General features: G+C 37.1%; 2 protein-coding genes across 3 annotated transcripts in view; one reads left to right on the top strand and one right to left on the bottom strand.

Annotated features, from left to right (window-relative positions):
* LOC121374207 (kelch-like ECH-associated protein 1) overlaps positions 1 to 2,430 on the top strand; it is a 45,208-nt gene extending 42,778 nt beyond the window's left edge. For both annotated transcript variants that reach the window (XM_041501196.1, XM_041501195.1), the window contains exon 5: positions 1,012 to 2,430. In XM_041501196.1, the coding sequence (XP_041357130.1) occupies positions 1,012 to 1,151 (140 nt within the window). In that variant the 3' untranslated portion in view covers positions 1,152 to 2,430. The remainder of the gene's footprint in view (positions 1 to 1,011) is intronic.
* Positions 2,431 to 12,909: 10,479 nt separating this feature from the next.
* LOC121374203 (transportin-1-like) overlaps positions 12,910 to 19,497 on the bottom strand; it is a 46,883-nt gene continuing 40,295 nt past the window's right edge. Inside the window, exon 22 of the mRNA XM_041501189.1 lies at positions 12,910 to 19,327. The gene's annotated coding sequence lies outside the window, so the exon portion shown is untranslated. The remainder of the gene's footprint in view (positions 19,328 to 19,497) is intronic.

The following is a 19,497-nucleotide window of genomic DNA, read 5'->3' as shown; positions in this document are numbered from 1 at the left end:
GTTGGTTAATTTTGTATGTTTATGCAGTAAAATGTTGGTTAAAAGGGTACACTTCAAGAGATTATTTTTATACAATTAATAAATGTTGTTTGACATAAAGTTACTCACGGAAATGGGTATAATTCCAGTATATTTCACACGATGTCCGTAATGAGGTTTTACTTATGATTAATGGAAATACAGTGTTTATTGCATCATTATAATGATTTTAAATAAGTACCACACCACTGTTCCACATTATAGTAAAAACTGAATATTAATTTATAAGATTTATATAAATTTGTCTTTGGTACACAAACCACAAATGATGATGTAACGTAACCTATAAGGCTGTAAATACCCTAAATGTACTAATTAATTTTTTTAATTTCTTATTCATGTTCTTAACAATTTTGGATAAAAGAGTTATTTTTTTTAAATATGTTAATACATCATAACAATATTTAAACTTTAAAAATATAATACATACATGTGTAATATATATATATTTTTTTTTTTTTTAATGCCAAGATCTAAGGTTAACAAGTATATATGACATTATGTAGTGTTCATATAACTTATTGTCAATGAAGACAGTTGAAATTTTTAAGCAAATATTTTCAAAGAAGGGCTGTGCAAGTGTGATGGAGTAAATGTTTTCCTGTTCCAACCACTGCTCAGTAACTGGCATATGAAAGATCAGACAATGTTTTAATAGAAAATTAGGGTGCAGCTGCAGACAAGTACCACAGCAGACTGTTGTGTCAAAGTACCACAGTAAACATGTTTTGGTTAGACACCAAATAGCTGTTGTTTAAAAATGAGTCTAGGTATCATTAAATAAACATTCATTTCTTTTCAAAAAAATTGTTTCATTAGTCCATTTTCCTTCTGGTTACAGAGGTGAACATTTTTGGCCATCATTTGGTTATTTATAAAAGAGGTAGGTTACTTTAAACCATCTGCTAGTTATTAATCTTGTTTTGTCTAAGATTACGCTAACAAGATTTTTATACTATTTTTTGTCCTCAGGAGGGTACGACGGGACGGACTTTCTGTCATCGGTGGAATGCTACAACCCGGACACCAATGAATGGAAGGAAGTTACGAACATGACTTGTGGTCGCAGTGGCCACGGTGTTGCTGTTGGTGCAGAACCAAGCTCCAAATGAACACAGTTGTCTCCAAATGAACACGGTTGTCACCAAATGAACACGGTTGTCTCTAAATGAACACGATCGTAACCACAACAATCCAGGCACCAGCAACATGCTGCAGACACAACAATAAAACAGAAGACACAAATAAAGCTGCAAACACTAAAATAAAAAAGCAGCAGACACAAAAAGCAGCTGCCATAGTGGACAAAAAACATCTGCAAACAAAAATGAAACTGCAGACAAACATCCGCTGCAAACAAACAAAAATAAAAAGCAGCAGACAGAAGTAAAAATCTGCAACAGCAGACAAAAAACCCCAGCTGCAGACACACAAAAACAGCTGCAGACAAATAGAGCAGCAGACACAAAAAAAACAAGCAGCAGACTCTAAAATAATGGCAGACACAACCACTGTAGTAGAAGTTGTGTTAGTTGTCGGGATGATTGTGCTTTGATCTTGATATGTTGGAAGGCACAGATTTAGGCAAGGGCATCCTGGTTTTGGTCCAGTTATTACTTTCACTTTGTATCAGGTGAGGAGTGTTTAGTTTATCAATACCAATGAACTACATTACATTCATGTTACGGTTTGCCTCCTATTACAAAAATCTTCGATCCACCTATGGTTGGTAACTTTTGTGCAGTTGCTGTGAACATTGGTTATGTAATACTTTTGACATTGGTTAACAGAACTCAATGGATCCAGACAAAAAGGTGATCTTTGACGAAAGGAAAGCAGAAATAATCGTGCAGTGGAGACCGATCAACAGTCTTTCAGTTATAGATGCTGTCACAGTGTTTTAATAGATGGTCACTATTCATGCCAAAACAGACACACCCAAACAATCTTGTTGCATTTGTCATAAAGAATGCTTCAGTTGACAGTGAAATGCCTCAACAGTAAATAATCTTGTGTTAAACAATGCTGAATTTGCGGTAAAGAATGCTTTAGAAGAACTTTATTTTGAATGCTGGAAAGAACCATGTTAACATATACTAGTAAAATTGGATGCATGGAAGATCCATTATTGTACGAACTGTATGCAATAAAGAAAGATGTAGTAACAACACTGCCCTTTCAGCCCTGTGAACCACTTAGAGCCCTGTGAACCACTTTCGGCCCTGGGAACCACTTTCGGCTCAACAAATGCTCAGTATTGTGAATAATCCTGGTGCTGAAAGAGTTAAGTATCAGAAGTTACGCTAGTCTGTCAGCTACATGTCCGGGTTTTCTAGAGTCGATCAACTTGGATGTGATCCGTAGACAGTAAATTATGAATGCAGTAAAAATGTATAGATGACAAACTGGAAGAATGGTTCATGGTACGAAGAAGTGGTGATAAAACTATACAATGTACTGGAAGAAGACAGAACTACAATGTACAGACAGTTCATATAGATGATAAAACTATATTAGTTCAAAATGTATAGATGACAAACTGGAAGAATGGTTCATGAAGTGGTGAACTACAATGTACGAAGACAGTTACAGCTTCATTAGATGATAAAACTATATTAGTTCAAAATGTATAGATGACAAACTGGAAGAATGGTTCATGAAGTGGTGAACTACAATGTACGAAGACAGTTACAGCTTTATCAGATGATAAAACTATATTAGTTCAAAATGTATAGATGACAAACTGGAAGAATGGTTCATGAAGTGGTGAACTACAATGTACGAAGACAGTTACAGCTTTATCAGATGATAAAACTATATTAGTTCAAAATGTATAGATGACAAACTGGAAGAATGGTTCATGAAGTGGTGAACTACAATGTACGAAGACAGTTACAGCTTCATTAGATGATAAAACTATATTAGTTCAAAATGTCTCAATAAAGGTAAATTGTGCAAGCATCTGACATAAACTTTAATAAGAGAAAATTATAGAGGCAATGAGAAATCCATTGGGTACAAGATATGGATGGAGTAAACATATGTCTGGAAATTAAAATCTCTTCTTTCAAATAGAATTGTATTGTAGATTTCAGTGTATGGTGCTATAAGTTCACTGCAGCTGGTTTGCCAGTAATTGGTAATGACAAACCAAGACTGTCACTGCGATTGATGTCCGTTCATTGTAGCTGGTTTGCCAGTAACTGGTAATGACAAACCAAGACTGTCACTGCGATTAATGGCCGTTCATTGTAGCTGGTTTGCCAGTAACTGGTAATGACAAACCAAGACTGTCACTGCAATTAATGGCCGTTCATTGGAGCTGGTTTGCCAGTAACTGGTAATGACAAACCAAGACTGTCACTGCGATTATTGGCAGTTCATTGTAGCTGGTTTGCCAGTAACTGGTAATGATAAACCAAGACTGTCACTGTGATTAATGGCCGTTCATTGTAGCTGGTTTGCCTGGTAATGACAAACCAAGACTGTCACTGCGATTATTGGCAGTTCATTGTAGCAACAGGAAACAATCACTAACAGTCTTGTTGGAAATGACTACTGATGAAATTGGTCACAGAGATCACTACAGACAATGCCTTAAGGCTATCAGTTGTCTGGTTGGACGACCACTCATAATTCTGCAGTAAACTGGTTGGAGTAAGTAATGATGATGCAAGTAACTTAAATCCTTTTGGCAATTGGTGTGTACAATGAGGGAGGAAAGTGCGGCTGCAGAGAGAACAGAAAATGACCAAATACAGTTGTGTTAGCTGGGGTTGTGTCCTTGTGTGGCGAGTTGTAACTAAAGTCCTAATCATAATTATATACAACCATGTTTTTGCTTATTACATTTGATCGATGAAAATCCCTGAAATGAACACTTGAAAGTTGAATTAGCATTAGTATAACCCCTATACACAATTAACGGGCATAGTAAACAGGAATAAGTTGTCTTTATTATAACCCCTATACACACATAACGGGCATAGTAAACACGAATAAGTTGTCTTTAGTATAACCCCTATACACACATAACGGGCATAGTAAACACGAACAAGTTGTCTTTAGTATAACCCCTATACACACATAACGGGCATAGTAAACACGAATAAGTTGTCTTTAGTATAACCCCTATACACACATAACGGGCATAGTAAACACGAATAAGTTGTCTTTAGTATAACCCCTATACACACATAACGGGCATAGTAAACACGAACAAGTTGTCTTTATTATAACCCCTATACACACACAACGGGCATAGTAAACACGAACAAGTTGTCTTTAGTATAACCCCTATACACACACAACGGGCATAGTAAACACGAACAAGTTGTCTTTAGTATAACCCCTATACACACATAACGGGCATAGTAAACACGAACAAGTTGTCTTTATTATAACCCCTATACACACACAACGGGCATAGTAAACACGAACAAGTTGTCTTTAGTATAACCCCTATACACACATAACGGGCATAGTAAACACGAACAAGTTGTCTTTATTATAACCCCTATACACACATAACGGGCATAGTAAACACGAACAAGTTGTCTTTAGTATAACCCCTATACACAAATAACGGGCATAGTAAACACGAACAAGTTGTCTTTAGTATAACCCCTATACACAAATAACAGGCATAGTAAACATGAATAAGTTGTCTTTTATAGATGAAAATTACAGTTTGGAAGAGATGACCTGAAATTGATTGTGGTGACTGCATGATTACAGCTGGCAGCTGTAAGCACATCTGTCAGGTGCACTGTACCATATATAGTCTGTTCCACATTGTCTGTACATTGGTTGTGTGTCTATGTTGCATGTCATTGCAAATACAATAATGTTTCACTTATGCAAGACAAAGTTTGATGTTTATTATGCCAGTTATTTGTATATAGTAACAGGTCATCATAGTGTTAATACAGTTTTCAGTTTTGTAATTCCAGATTTTCATAAATCTTATGTAATAAGGAAAAATCTGGTTTTGATGATAGCAATGGCAGACTGGCAGTGATAAAAATATAAACATTACTGTTGTACTTCCTCATCCTAAAACGGCAGTGGAATCCTGGAGACGGTAAGAACATTAACTGTGTTTACCACTACAATAAGAGTTGTGGAACAGAATGCAGTTCACACATTTATTCATTGCTGTGACCAAATTAATGATAGCTGTATCACAACATGTGTTGTAATAGCAGTATTACTGCATGTGTAGTAATAGCTGTATCACTGCATGTGTAGTATGGTAATAGCTGTATCACTGCATGTGTAGTAATAGCTGTATCACTGCATGTGTAGTAATAGCTGTATCACTGCATGTGTTGCAATAGCTGTATCACTGCATGTGTAGTAATAGCTGTATCACTGCATGTGTAGTAATAGCTGTATCACTGCATGTGTAGTAATAGATGTATCACTGCATGTGTAGTAATAGCTGTATCACTGCATGCGTAGTAATAGCTGTATCACTATGTGTAGTAATAGTTGTATCACTACATGTGTTGTAATAGCAGTATCACTACATGTGTAGTATGGTAATAGCTGTATCACTTGCATGTGTAGTAATAGCTGTATCACTACATGTGTTATAATAGCTGTATCACTGCATGTGTAGTAATAGCTGTATCACTACATGTGTTATAATAGCAGTATCACTACGTGTGTTGTAATAGCTGTATCACTGCATGTGTAGTAATAGCTGTATCACTACATGTGTAGTAATAGCTATCTCACTACACTACATGTGTTGTAATAATGAACTGTACAGGTCTTCCATTGTGAGATGTTTCTCTGGGATTATTGTTAAAATGATTACAGTGAAAAGTGGATATTCTGTGCATCTCATGGAGGTGATAAATACATGTACTGTAAGCTTAGATGTAAACGACATGGATAACAGCTGTTATCTGTAGCAAAGTGTACTCAATACTATGAAATGACTATAAATTAACAAATATTAAAGGACATACACATGGAATTGAGCATTACTGAACATCATCTGAAATCTTGATGTTAATTTTAGTATATTATAATTTATTTTAACAAAGATATGAGGAGTGGGGGGGTCTTCTTCTTTTTTTTTTGGGGGGGGGGGGGTAGGGGTGGTTGGAACTACTTTTTAGGTAAATGTCGTTAAGAAGACTAGACAATAACTAAGTCTAGATCATATAATTATGTATGTGAATAGTAACTGTTACCGTAGTACCTTTAGAACATTATCACAGTAAACAAAGGTAATAGGACAATACCCAAACAGCATCAGTACGGTACATTGGCCTAATGTTGATCTGGTTCTGAATGGTAACAGTTGAAATCATCAGTTTTTGTTAACACCAATCACTTATGGATCAAAGACAATAGCTCACCAGTAGAGTACTATTTGGGTATTTATTATAAAATTTATGCAGTAGGTTGTCTAAACTGTCTGAAAAAAATGGGGATGGGGTCAAATTTGAATTTCTTTTTGTGAGGATGCAATGTTCGATATTAAATTGTGACGAGTATGAAATCAATCTGGTTTATAATATGATGTAGACTTCCCTTTTACTTTCAGTTAGCAAACAATGGATTTTAGCAACATACTGTGAAAGGAACATTTTAAGTAAAACGTGGTCTTACAAAGGCTTGGTAGCATGTACAAATAGTTGTCAAAAGTTTTAGTCTTACAATCTTTAGTATTCTGTAGTAAACTTAGGCAATATACATGCATATATGTGCACATGTTTGTTTTTAAAATAAAAATTGAACAACCAATATTGTTTATTTACCTCAGCAATTAAATGCTCTACATTTATTTGTTAGTTATATTTTGTCACTTGCTTTTTATCACATGCTTTTGTTTTGCCAATGTCAATAATGAAAATAAAACTGGGATGTTATCGTCAAGCTTTTCTTTCTTGTAATTCATGAATGCTGCGATCTGGACTTTTCAACTTATTTTTGTGCTTATATCCAATTAAGGTTCAAGCACGCTGTCTGTCCAGGACAGAGGATTACTTGTTAATTGTTAGTGGTTAGTGTGAGAGAAGAGGGTGCAGAGGTCTTACATCTACCCATTGAGTCATCAAAACTCGCTCTGTTCGTGAGAGCCAGTACCAGGCTGCGAACTCGGTACCTACCATTCTTATGTCCGATGGCTTAACCACAACACCACAGAGGCCGGTGATCATGACTAAATGTGTTAGAGAAGAAAGAAAGAAGAAAAAAAACCTGTTTCAAAGCTACAAATATATTTAAATGTATGGTTGGCTGGAAAATTCAGGTACCCATTAATAAATTATAGACTTGGCCCAGTACTTGTAAAACACTGTGAGTGTGTGACTTCATTAGAGATTTTTAACCGGCCTCGGTGGCGGCGTGGTTAGGCCATCGGTCTACAGGCTGGTAGGTACTGGGTTCGGATCCCAGTCGAGGCATGGGATTTTTAATCCAGATACAGACTCCAAACCCTGAGAGAGTGCGCAAGGCTCAATGGTTAGGTGTAAACCACTTGTACCGACCAGTGATTCATAACTGGTTCAACAAAGGCCATGGTTTGTGCTATCCTGCCTGTGGGAAGCGCAAATAAAAGATCCTTTGCTGCTAATCGGAAATAGTAGTGGTGGCGACAGCGGGTTTCCTCTCCAAATCTGTGTGGTCCTTAACCATATGTCTGACACTATATAACCGTAAATAAAATGTGTTGAGTGCGTTGTTAAATAAAACATTTCTTTCTTTCTTTCATTAGAGATTTGAGAATAGTTTTACAAGCACAGACATCTGTTCATACAGGTCATTAAAATTCTGGAAAGATACCTAATTTGCAAATGTCATTTTCCAGGCCTGGTGAAACATGGAATTTCGAGTTTGGGTCCTGGCAATTTACGGAAAACGACACTGTGGTCTAGTAGATAAGCTGCTAGACAATCAAGCTGATGACAGTGGTTCAAATCCTGTCAAAGCTGGCTCACTCTTTCATTCATATTTCTCATCTATCACCCTCTGCCTACTATTCTCATATATAAAAAAACCTTTCCAATTTCTCCCACGATTTCAATGTTTCAACCCTTTCTGTCAGTTTCCTTTAATTCGTTCTTCTGAGCTGTGTACACCATCATCTACCTGTCTCACCTTCCTCTACGGGTGCAGTCTCTGTGTACTTCCCTGAACCCACCTGGCTTCTTCATCCTCTGCCGCTAATAAAGATGGTCTGACACGGCACTAACAACTGCCGGTTGTAGGTGTAGGTGGTTACAAGTGCCTCTTAACAATGCCAGAAGTAACTACTGAACACTCCCCGAAGTGGTCAGACTAAAAGCTGATGGGGAATGACTGTGTGGCACATAGCCACAAGAGACAAGCACATGTCATGGTTGGAGAGACCAGGACTGGGATGTGGAGGTGGACAGCAAAAGAAGTTGAAAGATAAGAGGAGTTGCTAGATTGGGAAGAAATGAGATGGAATTCAAAGGTGTAAAAGGTAAGGGGCAGTGGAATAAAAAAAGAAAGAATGAAATTGTGTCATTACCTTTGACACCATGTGTATTTGTGCTGGGGTGTCATTAAACATTCAGTCATTCATTCATAACGTTACATTATTATTTTATGCCAATGATTGCAAAAGCAAACTTCATTGTAAAGTATATGAAGCCTGACAGAACATAATGCTCAGTAATGATGAGGTAAACATTCACTGGTCAGTTGGGCCCAGACCTTGCTGTTATGCCTGGTTGTTCCAACGTCTCAACGCTTGTGAGGACGCCTCATTGGCACACTTCTCACGCAATTCGACTCGAGGCTAGTAGGTACTGGGTTTGGCAGAACAAGATTTATTAACTCAGTAGGTAGGTGTACGTCACTGCCGGTACATAAACTTCTCTCTCACTAAGCACCAACCCACTGTCCTGACCTCCATTTCACAATATGATCTTAGCGCTAAGATCACCCTAAGTGAATACTGTAATTTTGTACTTGAGGTGATCTTAGGGCTAAGATCGCCTTCTGGAATGGGCCCTGGACAGACAGCCTAGACAGAGGACTTTGTGTCAAGGGCAGAATGCTTGAACCTCAACTGGATAGATAAAAAAAATATTGATTTGTTTAACACCACCACTGAAGCACAATGATTTATTAATCATCTGCTATTGGATGTCAAACATTTTGGTAATGCCGACTTGTAGTTATCAGAAAAAAGGATCTTTTATGTGCACTTTCCCACAAACAGGAAAGCACATACTACAGCCTTTGACCAGTTGTGGTGCAATGGCTGGAACGAGATAATCAAATTTAAATGAATGAATACTACTATTGAAGAAGAGTATTATTCGTTCCACAAATCAACCATAAAGGTTTTATTCAAGTAACGTTTCAGTTACCTGGGCCCCGTTCCACAAATCAACCATATAGGTTTTATTCAAGTAACGTTTCAGTTACCTGGGCCCCGTTCCACAAATCAACCATAAAGGTTTTATTCAAGTAACGTTTCAGTTACCAGTTTTGCTTAACGACACAACTAAAGCACATTGATTAATTAATCAGCGACTATTGGATGTCAAACATTTGGTAATTATGACTCTGAAACTCCCTACATGTTTCCTAATGCAGCTAGGGATCTTTTATATGCACTTTCCCACAGACAGGAAAGCACGATTCATGGAACAGGGCTCTAGTCTGGAATGTGAGATGACACATTGCTGTCCTACAATTACAGCACAGAAACTTTATGCACTTTCTCAGTTGGGATAGGATATAATATCAATCTAGTAAATAACAAAGATTGGTAAAATAATTTGACAGGCTGCTTTTGGGCTCTGGGATACTTGGGCAGGATTCAGAATGTGTTTCACTGCCACCAATTACTCTTTACACCCACTGATATTCATTTAACATCCAACACAAAAAATATTACAAGAATGTACCATTGATAACTGGTAAAATGAAGAAAGGAGGGGAGAGAAGGCGATACAAAAACCTCGAGTACCGTGTGGTACATGAAATGCCTTTCAGGAGTTTAGCAGCACACAAATTATTGAAGGTGTTTTATGAATTAACAAGGAAGTTATGCCCCAGACAAGGCTTTCAGTGTGCAGTAATGCATGATACATAGGTCATGTGGTGACTTAGTTGTGGTTTGCAACACACTGCCATACCATATTGTACTTGCATGAAAGGCTTGCAGTGGCATTAATACAGCAATTACCTGAGAATATTGAAATTTGGCCTCTGCCTTTGATAGATATTCACTTATATTTCACTTATACAGCAGTATCTGTTAAATATCAGCGAATCACTTATAATTCACTTGTACAGCATTTAAAAAAAAAAATCAGTGAATCACTTATATTTCACTTAATGTTTGTAAACATCAGTTAATCACTTATACTTCTTATTCAGTGTTTTTGTAAAATATCAGTGAATCAAGTATTGATGACTTACACTTCATTTATAAGTGAAAAATATGTCATTTCGGTAAGGGATGGTGACCTAGTTTGCAACACACTGCCATCCCAAGTTGTACTTGCATGCAAGGCTTGATGTATCCTAAATGAATTGGTAAGAAAGGAAACGTTTTAGAGATGGAAGGACGACATCATACCACAATACGACCCATCAAAGATGGTGTATAAGACAGCAATGACATTGCAGCATTTTGTAATCATAACTGCTAGGTGTCTACCAATATGAGACACCAGCTGCCACATTGGGGGGGGGGGGGGGGGGGGGGGGCAGGCAGACAATCTTTAAGAACACCTTAGCACATTTTATACTTACAATTATTTGGTATCAAACTTCAGCATGGGAGACATGAATCCTTCATAATTAAAATCTATATCTTTTTTTTCTGTAAGCATTTCAACAACGCAAGCTAATATGCACACTATGGTGATTTGACAAATTAAACCATGTAGCACAATAAATTCCTTGGACTGTCTGGTTACATATGAATCTTGAGTGGACACTACTGGTTACATATGCATCTTGAGTGGACACTGTTGGTTACATATGAATCTTGAGTGGACACTACTGGTTACATATGCATCTTGAGTGGACACTACTGGTTACATATGAATCTTGAGTGGACACTACTGGTTACATATGCATCTTGAGTGGACACTACTGGTTACATATGCATCTTGAGTGGACACTACTGGTTACATATGCATCTTGAGTGGACACTACTGGTTACATATGCATCTCGAGTGGACACTACTGGTTACATATGCATCTTGAGTGGACACTACTGGTTACATATGGATCTTGAGTGGACACTACTGGTTACATATGGATATTGAGTGGACACTACTGGTTACATATGCATCTTGAGTGGACACTACTGGTTACATATGCATCTCGAGTGGACACTACTGGTTACATATGCATCTTGAGTGGACACTACTGGTTACATATGCATCTTGAGTGGACACTACTGGTTACATATGCATCTTGAGTGGACACTACTGGTTACATATGCATCTTGGACACTACTGGTTACATATGAGTGGACACTACTGGTTACATGCATCTTGAGTGGACACTATTGGTTACATATGCATCTTGAGTGGACACTACTGGTTACATATGCATCTTGAGTGGACACACTACATATGGTTACACTATGGTTACATCTTGAGTGGACACTACTGGTTACATATGCATCTTGAGTGGAACACTACTGGTTACATATGCATCTTGAGTGGACACTACTGGTTACATATGCATCTTGAGTGGACACTACTGGTTACATATGCATCTTGAGTGGACACTATGCATCTGGTTACATATGCATCTTGAGTGGACACTACTGGTTACATATCTTGAGTGCATCTCGAGTGGACACTACTGGTTACATATGCATCTTGAGTGAACACTACTGGTTACATATGCATCTTGAGTGGACACTACTGTTACATATGCATCTGAGTACATATGCATCTTGAGTGGACACTACTGGTTACATATCTCGAGTGGACACTACTGGTTACATATGCATCTTGAGTGGACACTACTGGTTACATATGAATCTTGAGTGGACACTACTGGTTACATATGAATCTTGAGTGGACACTACTGGTTACATATGCATCTCGAGTGGACACTACTGGTTACATATGCATCTCGAGTGGACACTACTGGTTACATATGCATCTCGAGTGGACACTACTGGTTACATATGAATCTTGAGTGGACACTACTGGTTACATATGAATCTTGAGTGGACACTACTGGTTACATATGCATCTTGAGTGGACACTACTGGTTACATATGCATCTTGAGTGGACACTATTGGTTACATATGCATCTTGAGTGAACACTACTGGTTACATATGCATCTTGAGTGAACACTACTGGTTACATATGCATCTTGAGTGGACACTACTGGTTACATATGGTACCAAGACTAACTGCAGATTGTCAAAATCCAGAACATAAACATCAATATGCGCTGTCCCATAGTCAAGACAATGGCCTGCAATGTACCAGTCTTGGAAGGGGGGGGGGGGGGGGGGGGGGGGGGGGGGGAGCAGAATCCTAATGACTAGTGACTAATCCTACAACCCACTGCACTTACCTAAATACCGCTCAACCACAACATGGCTACTCTTACCGATACCGCTCAACCACAACATGGCTACTCTTACCGATACCGCTCAACCACAACATGGCTACTCTTACCGATACCGCTCAACCACAACATGGCTACTCTTACCGATACCGCTCAACCACAACATGGCTACTCTTACCGATACCGCTCAACCACAACATGGCTACTCTTACCGATACCGCTCAACCACAACATGGCTACTCTTACTGATACCGCTCAACCACAACATGGCTATGGCTACTCTTACTAACACTTTTTAAAGAAATTAATAACAATGTTGCCATTTTACAGAATTTATTTGACACTACATACATGCAATTTAAAAGGTCACTTCACTGTACACAATGAGATGAACATTACAAATCAATCCCGTTTGAACATACATGTTTGACATTACAAGGTGGCCACGGAACACTTGATAGAGTGGTTTCTATAACAATAAAACCACATTAACATCTTGTGGTTTACTCTTAATTAAAATTCCTCTCGAAGCAGTACAAAAACAAATAATCATAATATTAATAAATAATAAAAAAAATAAAAATCTAATATCCCTAAAAATACACAACCAAGTCACATATACATATCTATACATTCCCCCAAAATAATCACAGACAAAGGGTATTTTTATTATCACACGTCTTGAAAACAAGATGGCATCTTAAATGCATTCTTCTGCACCAATTCTTTGAGAACACTGGCAAACAGCTAAGTTCTGGCTGAAACCTTTCGGACTAATGAATTGAGATTCTCTTATTCTGAATTCAATTCAAAATCAAATTAAATTAAAATAATAGAAACTAAAATGACTTCAATTTTTCTTTTTAATGTGGATTTGAAATAATGCAGAACAAATTTTCTTTCTCCAACCACTATGAACTTACAATACAAATTTCTTCTGAAGAATAAGTTTGTTGGTATTGATGTTAGTCAGATATTTTTGTTCAAATAGAGAATACTACATGTTAGATATCATTCATCTTTTAGTTATTTCTCAAATAACTTAATAAAACTGGTTTAAAATAAATTTAACAATCTTTTCCAAATAAAACTTAGCTAAGCTTTCAGTTACTTATGCATCCCATAGTTTCAGGTTAACTAAAACACTAAAGCAATCAATTTCAATTGTGCTTATTTCATTTTATTATTAAAGTGATTTGATACTGATAAAAAAATAAAACATGGAATGTTCTTTCAACTTTACACCATAGCAGTCATCAGTCGATTAAGAATACTATAGAAATGCTTTAAAAAGTATATTTTCAAACTCTCAATACATAGCTTATCCATTCAAGAATTTTAAATTTCTAACCCTTCAATCATCACCACCAATCTTCCCATCTTAAAAAGCAGTTGGTCTTATAACACACGGCTAACATCCAAAGTCAAAATCCATTAACACTCCACATTCTCTCAAATGAACGTTCTATCGATCTTCAATCAACAAGTTGGTTCTCATCATTACACCCTCAGTTAATTAGTCCATAGTGTCTAGGCATACCCTCAGTTAATTAGTCTACTGTGCCTAGGCATACCCTCAGTTAATTAGTCTACTGTGCCTAGGCATACCCTCAGTTAATTAGTCTACTGTGCCTAGGCATACCCTCAGTTAATTAGTCCATAGTGTCTAGGCATACCCTCAGTTAATTAGTCTACTGTGCCTAGGCATACTCTCAGTTAATTAGTCCATAGCGTCTAGGCATACCCTCAGTTAATTAGTCTACTGTGCCTAGGCATACCCTCAATTAATTAGTCCATAGCGTTTAGACATACCCTCAGTTAATTAGTCCATAGCGTCTAGGCATACCCTCCGTTAATTAGTCTACTGTGCCTAGGCATACCCTCAGTTAATTAGTCCATAGCGGCTAGGCATACCCTCCGTTAATTAGTCTACTGTGCCTAGGCATACCCTCAGTTAATTAGTCCATAGCGTCAGACATACCCTCCGTTAATTAGTCTACTGTGCCTAGGCATACCCTCAGTTAATTAGTCTACTGTGCCTAGGCATACCCTCAGTTAATTAGTCCATAGTTCCTAGGCATACCCTCCATTAATTAGTCCATAGTGCCTAGGCATACCCTTCATTAATTAGTCCATAGTGCCTAGGCATACCTCCGTTAATTAGTCTATAGTGCCTAGGCATACCCTCCATTAATTAGTCCATAGTGCCTAGGCATACCCTCAGTTAATTAGTCCATAGCATCTAGGCATACCCTCCGTTAATTAGTCTACTGTGCCTAGGCATACTCTCAGTTAATTAGTCCATAGCGTTTAGACATACCCTCAGTTAATTAGTCTATAGTTCCTAGGCATACCCTCCATTAATTAGTCCATAGTGCCTAGGCATACCCTTCATTAATTAGTCCATAGTGCCTAGGCATACCTCCGTTAATTAGTCTATAGTGACTAGGCATACCCTCCATTAATTAGTCCATAGTGCCTAGGCATACCCTCCATTAATTAGTCCATAGTGCCTAGGCATACCCTTCATTAATTAGTCCATAGTGCCTAGGCATACCTCCGTTAATTAGTCTATAGTGCCTAGGCATACCCTCCATTAATTAGTCCATAGTGCCTAGGCATACCCTCAGTTAATTAGTCCATAGCGTCTAGGCATACCCTCCGTTAATTAGTCTACTGTGCCTAGGCATACCCTCAGTTAATTAGTCCATAGCATCTAGGCATACCCTCAGGTAATTAGTCCATAGCGTTTAGACATACCCTCAGTTAATTAGTCTATAGTTCCTAGGCATACCCTCCATTAATTAGTCCATAGTGCCTAGGCATACGCTTCATTAATTAGTCCATAGTGCCTAGGCATACCCTCCATTAATTAGTCCAGTGCCTAGGCATACCCTCAGTTAATTAGTCCATAGCGTCTAGGCATACCCTCCGTTAATTAGTCTACTGTGCCTAGGCATACCCTCAGTTAATTAGTCCATAGCATCTAGGCATACCCTCAGGTAATTAGTCCATAGCATCTAGGCATACCATCCATTAATTAGACTACTGTACCTAGGCATACCCTCAGTTAATTAGTCCATAGTGCCAAGGCATACCCTCAGTTAATTAGTCCATAGTACCTAGGCATACCCCTCAGTTAATTAGTCCACAGCGTTTAGACATACCCTCAGTTAATTAGTCTAGAAGTGTCTAGGCATACCCTCCGTTAATTAGTCCATAGTGCCTAGGTATACCCTCAGTTAATTAGTCTATAGTGCCTAGGCATACCCTCCATTAATTAGTCCTTAGTGCCTAGGCATACCCTCAGTTAGTCTATAGAGTCTAGGCATACCCGTAGTTAATTAGCCTATAATATATGAGCATATTTCTTAAAAATTAAATTATCATATTACACAATCATTCTGTTACAGCAGTCTGGTAACTTTTAAAATATTGTTTAAATGGTGCTTTTCCCTAAATTTTTATGGATTAACAGATTTGAATTAAAGTCACAGATAGTATTCAGACTTGCTTTTTAAAAAGTAGTAAAATGTATGAAATGGTGTCAGTAAAACTTTTAAATATTAACAACAGATTAACATCATCACATTAAATGAGCAGGATTTCTTCTTCTTTTTTTTTAAAGTTCTTTCATCCTTACAATTCCTCCCCTCAATCCCCCACTTTACAATTCCTCCCCTCAATCCCCCACTTTACAATTCCTCCCCTCAATCCCACACTTTACAATTCCTCCCCTCAATCCCACACTTTACAATTCCTCCCCTCAATCCCACACTTTACAATTCCTCCCCTCAATCCCACAAAGTGTATGCAATAAAACAACTAGAGTAGGAAGCAGGTGTCTTATTGTGTCAAAAATACAAGTCCCAGATTAGCAGTAGTGTCTTACCAGGAAGTCAATTAGCTTTAATGCAGAGGTAAAACTATCATCTATAGCTGTAACCCATGGACTAACCCCTTTTCAATGATCTCAAACTTTTGCATGTCTAAACTAAATGTTTCCTCGGTTAATACTAGCTTCTTGCAGCATTTTCTGTTGTAAATGTTTTTGCCATTTTCAGATGGAATTTTCCAATATAAATACCTATCCTATCACGGCCTATTATGACGAATAGCCCGTTTGATCTTTACCTTGCATTCGTAACTACTCAAATCCAGATACCATCAAATCCTTGAGGTGAAAACATTTCCATACACTTCTATTCACTGAAAAATACTTTAACCACTACATAACCAGATTTATTTAAAAATAGTTATTCTATCAGAACAACTATACAAAGCTATATTATATATGTATGTATATATATATATTACACCTAAAAAATAACAAAGCCTGTATTGCCAAAAATATATAATAAAAAAACAAACATATATATATATATGTATAATTATATACAAAATTGACATATACAAAACAATACAGGCTTGTTTAAAAATATTTAATACTCATAATATTGAAATTCTTGAATGGATAATATCAGCCAGAAACTCAAAATAGCAATTTGACAGTGCACATTCCTATACTTGGTAATTCTGTTCTCAAAGAATATCAACACAATGACAGGCAGGATGGTTCACTAAAGTCTGATGGGCACTGCAAACAAACTTGGGACATTAAATACAATGATGTAGATAAAAGCAACACAGGTCTCCAGATATTACACACAACTAATGTGCTATCATTCCACAGGCAGGAATACAGGCATGTAAAATGTATTCCTGTTTTACCCTTTGAGTAATTTTTTATTATTTTTTAAAACATCTATTCAAAATGGAAGCCAATTAGATGGTGGAAAGTTTTAATTTAATTTTTTTTACTTTAAAGCAACTCTAAAAATATGTTTAGCACAATTTGACACAAGCTTTCAATTAATTTTCAGGACATTTTTTTGCTCTTTATGGAATTAAGAAATCCAATCAAGGATGTTCAGAATTTTTTCTGAAGAATATTTTTTCTGGTATTACATTTTGTTGGAAGACACTACTAGAGTATATTTATTAATCAATAATCCATTGGCTATTTGACATTACTGAACCAAAACAATTAACACAATGCAATCAGTGCTATAGCAAATATATTTTCATTATCACAGGACTAAATAAAGCAAATTTAAAAATGTATTTTTAAATGATCATGCCAAACATTTGTCAATTGTGCCCATCAGACATTACAGTTTACAGATGACAGGAGTCACTAGCTGAGAACCACAGCTAATCTTCAATTAAAATAAATCTGCTCAGCCGTACTGTGTGGTGCGGTGCAGAAACTATCATATGATGCAAGGGTTTACGATTCTTCCAACCCTGGCTATGTGCCAACTTAGAATACACGGAACAGCTTTGTTCCCAATGTTGGTGCATTTTGCTCCCACGTCCAAACTGATGGACTCTACAACTCACTGCTGATAAGTGCTTAGGGGTAACGCTTTGCCATTTTAACGATGTTAAAAAAAAGTGAATTTTTCCTAAAGGCTTCACCATCCTAGTGGATTTTGCTCACTTGAAGCAAGATCCAATCAGATCATCTTCATTTATAGAACACCACCGTCGTTAGTTCACAACTGGTAAAAACAAACTGTGCCAAGAGTTTCCAAAGTGTTCAAAAAGCTTAAATTTATTAACCTAAACAAAAGATGTCTGATGTAATCCGTTTCTTTCAGAGCCAACATTGCTTCTTTCCCCATTTTAATTACGACAAGCTCCCAATATTTCATCGATATTTGCTAACAATTCATGGTGAAAAAAAGACATAGTAAGTAAAATGTTCATTTTTTTTAGAAGTGCAATACTGAAAAAAAAAATTCTCATATATATCTTGTGCTACTCATAAATGGTTTAAATTAATTAACCTAATATTCACAGATGCACAGCCGTAACACTTTGTTGTCAAGAAAAAGTTAAAACATTGATTGAATTCCTTAGCTCCGAATTGAAGCTTTATACAAAAATTAAACTTTACCTGATGTTCCAGTACACCACTTTTCATAAAATAAACAGAAAATTCTCAGACACATTTAAATAAAAATGTTCTAAATCTTGATGACGTTTGTTGTTTTCTCTCGTCTCCAATTATACATGTGCATTCATCTAATACAAAAAGGCCAAAAGAAAAGAATTCCATGTTTTTCTTTCCAAACGGTCTCGTAAAAATAAAGGGATGAAAAACACATCGATATATGAATGTGCATTCCACAATTAAGCTTTTTCATGCATGCCACATCATGGCTTTGAAAAACAACAACATGTATAACTTCAAACAGCGGCCACATGCGATGGCTCACTTTTGGAACATTACACGAATTGTGATGAACAGACATTTTACTGATAAAGAAACGTTCACCAAGGTGTCTACAACACTAAAAGAGAGAATCATAACATGCTTTTTTCCTACCATGCTCAACTTGTTATTGGTAAATTCTGTAGAGGTTTGCCCGTAGTACGACAAAGCTGTAAAATTAGTTCAATTGTACCTAGCGTAACATGCAAATAGACATGTTGTTGTTGTGTGTGCAACATTCCTGTTTCACATAAGAGGACGATGGACGATGTACGATGACCCCTCCCATGACGCGTTCCCACCCATAGATCAGATTAGTGCCAACTGCGGCATCACGCGTTGGTGGCATGACCCGGCCCCCTGGCTGTAGGGTTCCCCCCTCCTGACTGGCCCTCCCCGCGGCCCCGTATTTGGCGCTCACTGTCACTGTGAGCACTAGATCCCAGTTGACCCCTTTCTGAAAAAGAAAAAAAGGCCCACCGATAATAAAAATTTATTAGTGAACATTTTAGATATAATGCACCAATTTTCAATGTCAATAAATAATGTAGGCAACATGAAAATATAAATATAAAATATATAAATTATGCTATTGGGTTTCTGCCAGAAGGTACACAAAGAGTCAAA

This window comes from Gigantopelta aegis, chromosome 6, assembly GCF_016097555.1.
Source record: "Gigantopelta aegis isolate Gae_Host chromosome 6, Gae_host_genome, whole genome shotgun sequence".
NCBI lineage: Eukaryota > Metazoa > Mollusca > Gastropoda > Neomphalida > Peltospiridae > Gigantopelta > Gigantopelta aegis.
The sequence above is the reverse complement of the archived record's forward strand: the minus strand, read 5'-3'. Positions and strand labels throughout refer to the sequence as shown.